The 7,293-nt window shown below is 28.7% G+C and overlaps 1 protein-coding gene across 1 annotated transcript; it reads left to right on the top strand.

Annotated features, from left to right (window-relative positions):
- Positions 1 to 550: 550 nt before the first annotated feature.
- On the top strand, positions 551 to 1,549 carry LOC138341796 (protein DOG1-like 3). The gene has a single exon (XM_069293617.1). The coding sequence runs from the start codon at positions 673 to 675 to the stop codon at positions 1,417 to 1,419; it is 747 nt and encodes a 248-aa protein (XP_069149718.1). The 5' UTR covers positions 551 to 672; the 3' UTR covers positions 1,420 to 1,549.
- Positions 1,550 to 7,293: the final 5,744 nt, after the last annotated feature.

Here is a 7,293-nt window from a genome sequence, read left to right as displayed (position 1 = left end):
ATTGAATGTAGTGCCGATAGGTACGAAACAATAAATTTTGGGCTGAAACAGAAGCAGGAGAAAATTAATTAAAACATATCGGAAACATTCCACTCGATTATTAATTAGGTTGATTAATATATACTACAATTTTGTCATAGGCGTAGGATTATATCACGACAAATTAAAGCAGGATGAGGACGCAAAGGAAGTTGTATTCTATCTGCAAATATATACTCCCTCCGTCCATTATTATTTGTCATAATTTCTACCTCTAGAGTCAATCTATAATACTTTTTATTAATAATGTATTTTTTTATTATATTAATATAAAAAAAATAATTTATAATATTTTTCATGTAATTTTTAAATATTTAAATTTTTATTTAAAATATCGAATTAATATAATATAATTTAATTTTAAAAATTAATTACATTAATTTTGAAAAACATGAAATGACAAATGAAAATGAACGGAGAGTTAAAATACTATACGAAGTCCCAACGCAAGGTTATATTGTACTCATAGATGAGGACGAAACTCTATCTAGTGCTGCATGTGGACAAACAATAAAATGATAAAATCTGAAATATTTTATTTTTCCTGTGGTTTTGTCATGTAAATAGGACTATATATAATTTAGCTTGTATATATGTATTTACATATGAATAAATCCAACTAGGTAACATAAAATGGCCAGTAGTACTTCTAGTGATAGTCCAACGGAGCAAGAATGCGTATACGAGACATGGATGATTTTGCAACGTAAAGAAGTAATAGAGCTTGAACAAGCTGCAGTTCAAGCCAAAAACGGCCTAAAAAATGAAAATGAACTCACTCAACTAATCGAAAAAACCGTAGAAAATTTTCAAGATTATGCTAACAACCGTAGCCGTCTAGCCCGTATCGACGTATCACCACTCTTGGCGCCAACTTCATGCACCTCGTTGGAGAATTCAATCCTATGGATCGCTGGCTGTAGACCATCTTCTCTCATACGGTTCGCGTACGCGCTATGTGGCATGGACATCGAGTCTCATCTCACTGAGTTTCTACAAGGGAAAAAGGTCGGTGTCCTCAGTGAGCTGACGAATAAACAAATGAAAATGATTGACGCTTTACAAGCTAAGACGATTAGAGAAGAGACTAACCTTTCTTCAAAATTGGCTAGCTTGCAAGAGGACGCTGTGGATCAGCCTTTCGCTGGTAAAATGGAGAATGATTGTGAGAATGCAGATGATGTTTTAGATGAACATAGCCGATATATGGCTGATGTATTAAGAGACGCTGATGAGTTGAGGATGAAAACATTGAAGGAAATTGTACTGAACATACTTAAACCGCTTCAAGCTGTGGAATACTTAGCCGCTGCCAAGAGGCTTAAGCATTGTTACAAAATATGGGGCCAGAAGAGGGATCATCGACGTACCAACGAATAAGACTCCGTCAATTAGAGTTCCTAGTTAAGTTTTCTTTAATTTCTGCAAAACGTGTGTGTGATCATTAATAAAGTTGTTGAATATTAATTTGTAGTACAAATTATATATCTGTGATCGTTAGAGTAGTTGAGTTTTCTGCCAATTATTACATACGTGAGTACTTGAGTTTTCTGCAAATTATATATGTGTGATCGTTAAAGTAGTTTGTCTTGATAAGATTTATAATCCTTCTATGGATGGACAAATTAAGCATTCAATTAGAGTTAGGGTTTTGTTGCTTTTTTTAAATTTATTTATTACTAAGATCACTAACAAGAGAGGGGACATATGGCCTAAACCTCAAATAAACACCAAAAAAAGGGAAATCTACTCAAACAAAGTAAAGACTCACAGATGAGAGTTTCCTGAAGGGGAGGCATTTTCTATTCAACAAAAAAATAGGATTAAAGTAAAGTAGTTGAGTTTTGTGCAAATTACACATGTATGATCGTTAAGAGTTCTGTTTTCTGCAAATTATATATGTTTGATCGTTTAAGTAGTTCAGTTTTGTACAAATTACATATATATATATATATATATATATGATCGTTGCACTAATTCAGTTTTCTGCATATTATATATGAAATTAATCATATTTAAAAGTATTAAATCATGCTAAAATAAGTTTAATAAGTATTAGTTACATGACTAAATATTAAAAGAAAGTAAAAAATTAAATTATGTATTTTAATTGTGTAAACCTATGTAAAACTAAAAAACAAATATTCAATATTATTCTTCATTCTTAGTGTTGAATTGATTTTCTCATTTTGCATTAGTATTAATTTGATTTGAATTAAGATTTATTATAATTACCAACATAAATGGACTATAATTTTTATTGGATCATTAAAAATTTTAACTTTCAAACAAAAAATAAATATATTAAAAGACAAAAACTATAAAAAAAATTATAAGAAATATTTAAAATATATCAAAGTAAATATTTTTACGTATAGAATACAATTTTTAAAATTATATATATAATGTCGGGTTGATTTGGTCTCGGATTGATTTTTTTTTAGTTGAAATCAACCCAACCCAAATATAGTCGGGTTTTTTTTTTACAAAATCAAATCACTAATCGAATTTTTTTCCTATTTGACTCGATTTGTGATTTGGTTCAATTTTGTACACCCCTACTTACGACCGTGAGATGTTCCTGAATCTAAAATTACAGATAGGCTTAGATATTTTCATGGGCCACGGCCCATTTTCTTGTGTAGTAGTGTTTTGTGAAAGAAGGAAATTTCAAAAAATAACTAAGACCAATACAATCATGCTTTTTAGTTGATGTTTCTCTAATTATGAATCGTAACTATAATTCAATGTGCTACAGAATGCATATATTTCGTGCTTTTGATCTTTTAGTTATACAAATACATTTGACAGTCAACTCCTTAATTAATGCAGTTTGACATTTAATTACTTGATTGATCAATTACTTATAAAATTATATTTTAAAATGGAATTTTTTTTGCAAAGTATGCATGCAAGAAGTATATTTTCCCAAGTATTTCTTACCAAAATAAGTCTCCTGAAGTTCAAAATTTTCTTGTCAATAACCACGTCCGCTGAATAGAAATAGTAAATTAAAAGCCCAGACAAAATGAGCACCTAGAAAAAAAAGTCATATACAGATAAGTTGGCTAGGTAAGCGTCCTGTAGTAAGAGAAGTAATTATGAACCCTGTAAACCATCCCCATGTCTTCCTTGAAAATATGCTTCTGAATTTCTTGAAATTAAAATTAAGAAAGAAAACAATAATCACTAATTGATATCAATAAAACAAAAGTATATAAAGACAATTATTTGTTAGATAAATAAGCAATATTGGATAAATGTAAGAGATATACAAATACAAAAATCAGACAATGACTAAAAATGCATAACTGCTTGAGATATACAAATAATTAATTATATACCAAATAGATATACAAATAGAAAAAAAAAGACACCTGACTGTGTACAAAAATCTAATTCTACACTGATATAAATAAGAAAACATATAAATATAATTGAATGTTAGATAAATAAGCAATATTGAACCAATATAAGCGATATACAAATAAGTAATTAATGTTGGACAACTATTGAAAACACACAAGTTCTCAAGATACAAGTACTAACTCTCTAAAATCATATGCATAATTAATCATTTATCCAAATACAATTTCCTAGAGCTAGAATCATAGCATATACAAATTCATATACAAGACTAAATAGACAACAATTTATAACCAAGAATTTAAGAATAAAATTGTGAATTGATATAGACCTATTGAAAATTTATAAACAATACAAAAGGAGAAAATTAGATTTTATCACCAATACCTTCAATTATTGAATAACATCTTCATCATTCGATGCATAATCAACTCATTTGCATCTTTACTTCAAATCCTGAAATTGAGAAAGCATGATATCTAAGTATTTTCCAAACTTGAGTTCATGTCATCTTTCTTAGACGAAATAAGTGATATGCTACCACTGAAAAAAAAAAGGAGAAGAAGAATGTCATTTGAATTATATAGAGCCAAGAGCTGAGAAGTGGCAATGGTACAAAAGACACCTAATTAATGAACTTGGAGGCAACGTATCAATTTAAGTTCTAAAATAGAAAGAGGCATTATATTACTTGGTACTTGATATCAATGTTCGACAAACATAAATAGATATTTGAATTTACATAAAATTAATGAAGTACATATACGTATTTTATATGAAAATTCATATGACATATTTTAAAATTAATGCGTATAATATATGTTCTTATACGGATGTCAGCTGAGCATTACCAAGTATAGGCATATCCTATATATTTTGTATAAATTAATCACATAAAAACAACAATTGTTTACTTGCTATTATGAATTGAAATTTATTAGTAAGTCTTGGTGATCTTTGAGGGGTTTGAAGAGGCAATTTGGAAATTGAGAAAGTTGAAGAGTTAACGTAGGGAATAAGGAAAATATAAGCTTATTTGTGTCCAACACGTGGTGGCCTGTGATTCGATGTGTGAACTAGGTCAAACACAACTTGAATTCGTATATTAAAATATATATATATATATATATATATATATATATATATAAATTTAACTACCGATCACATGTTTTTAAGTTAGATTCAAAGAATAATTACATGTATTAGGTGAAATTAACTTTCAATGGAGGATATCTGGTGATAAGGTCTAAGGGAAGCGAGGAGAAGTTATATTATTATAAAATAATATAATTAAGTAAATACAAAATACTACTATCTTCTTTTCTCTGATTTCCATCTTCTCCAAATTCATCTATGGAGAATTGAGGTCATTAGCTTAAACTAATTGAGTACAATGAAGATGGATGATATTTGAAAAACGAAACAAAACATAGGCGCATTTGACGTCCAATTAGGACAAATTGAGTTGAATGGCTATTTAATAAATAACTTCAATTATTACCAATTTTATTTTGTACATATATAAGTGTTTATACGAGAAAGTCAAGTTAAATGTCTTTGTTATATTCTTGGAAAATTTATATAGATGTGTTTGTAGTGAATTAAAATTTACTAAATATAAATTATGAAGTTGTTCAAATTATATTAAATTAATGAATATATTAGTTCAAATAAATTTCATAGATTAATATAATTGATTTAATTATTTAAATTCAAATAAATGTAAATTTAATCAAGGGATAATTGTATATAATAGCAAACTAATAATCTAAAATAAATGGAGTAGCTACTGTTTGATTTAATTGTGCCCCATAAGAAACGTTTGCCAAAGTTTGTTAGTCGTCTCTCTCCCAAAACTCTCGTTCGCCACTCTCCCATTCTCGCTCACCGTTCTCCCTCTGCTCGCCTCTCTCGCTTTATACAATAGAAGTGTATAATTGTATTTCTGTTTTGTATAAAGCGAGAAAAAATTATACATACACATGTAAAAACATATATCTTCGTGCTATACACTTAATTATATAATTTACAAACATTTTAGTTCGATTCAATTGTAAATGCGAATTTTATACAAATATTGCAGCGAGAAAGGCCAGAGAATCATACAATTGCAGTGAAATACAATTTTCTCTCGCTTTATACAACAGAAGTATAAATTGTGTTTCTGTTTTTGTATAAAGCGAGAGAAAAACATATATATCTTCTTCCTATACATTTATAATTATACAATATACAAACATTTTACTTCGATTCAATTGTGTGCAAAACAAATACTATACACATATTGCAGCTGAATAGGCCAGTGAATTATACAATTGCACATTGTGCAATTGCAGCAAAATAAGCCAGCGAATCATACAATTTAGGCCAGTGAATCATACAATTGTATATGTATAGCGAGGCCAGCGAATTATGCAATTTAGACCAGCGATTTATACACTTGTATATGTATAGCGAATTATACAGTTATATGTTTGGTATGGAGCTCAATTATGCAAACTTCACTATAATATACAAATATGAATTTATTGTTTGCTATATGTGAAAGTTGCCCTTTAATTAAAGTCCGCTCCATAAAGCACATATGATATTTCACTTAAATCTGATTGGCCGAAGGGAGTCCTGTTCTAATGACAACTCCTCTATTCTAAAACTATAAATGGAGGTCTCATAATTCATAAAAAGGGGACAAAGAAAATTATAAACAAGAAGCTAGAGAAAATTTATGGTACAAATGTCATTTAATTCTCTACAAAGCTACAAGTTTAAGAATTCAAGTTCAAGAACGATCAAGATCAAGACCATCGAATTCAAGAACAAGCTCGAATTTATATTTGAAAAGGCGAATTCAGAGGAATCATAGAGATTGTTACATTTGCATTTGAAATAATAAAATCGATTGTTGCTATAATTTTCCGTTTCTGATTATTATTTTCTCGAAGCGAATTTTATTACCTACTTAAGAAATTGTTACGTAGCAATCTTAGTGGACACTTACTATATGATTTTTATACATATTACATAAAATAATTTATAAAACACATGTAATACAATTACACAAAATAATTTATAAAACACATGTAATACAATTCTTTTCATAAGTAGTATATTTATCACATAATTTAATACCCTTATAAAGTATAATATATTTTGTCAATATCTAATTAGCAATGAGACATATATTTTAAAATATTCACAATACATGTGTCTTGCATACAAAATCACTTTAAATTCAGAATATTATTATGTATTGCAATACATAATAATAATAATAATAATAATAATAAAAGTAAAATATTGCTAAAATGGGTAAATATTTGTTATATTATTTACTGAACTAAGTGATTTTTCCGAAAATGAAAGAAAAAGGCAGGCCCAAAAACCCAACCCGTTCTTCCTCAATCCCTTTTCGGAATCTCATGGCTTTCTTACAAACATTTTTCTAATGCTGCTGCAGACTGCCATTGTTACAGCTCTCTCTCTCTCCTCATCCGCAACAGATATGCTTCTTCCAAATTATTCCTTCGATATAAGCCCTAAAGTTTGCTGGATTTCGATTTATGTGCATTGATTAGTTTTGAATTTTATTTAATACTGAAAATCACTTGTTGAAAACAATACTTTTCGAAGTGAAACGAAGTTGTTACTATGTATTATAATATTAGAGAGGATGAAGAAATATATTCAGTTCCGATTTAAACTAATACTGCAGATTTCTACCAAATGTTGGGCATCTTCGAGTGTAGAGAATTGTTATCTTCAGAGTGTTGATTCATTTGCTCCCAAAATATAAGAGTCTACTCAAAGCAAGCTAATTTAAAAAAAAAAAGCCGTTCCAATAAAAGGAAATTGACACAATCACAAAATAAAATCTGGAGACTAGCTAAG

The sequence above is a fragment of the Solanum lycopersicum genome, chromosome 2, assembly GCF_036512215.1.
Source record: "Solanum lycopersicum chromosome 2, SLM_r2.1".
In the NCBI taxonomy this organism is placed as follows: Eukaryota; Viridiplantae; Streptophyta; class Magnoliopsida; order Solanales; family Solanaceae; genus Solanum; species Solanum lycopersicum.
The sequence above is the reverse complement of the archived record's forward strand: the minus strand, read 5'-3'. Positions and strand labels throughout refer to the sequence as shown.

Excerpts from the sequence above, each read along its gene's own strand:
- LOC138341796 (XM_069293617.1), top strand. The coding sequence starts at position 673 with ATGGCCAGTAGTACTTCTAGTGATAGTCCAACGGAGCAAGAATGCGTA.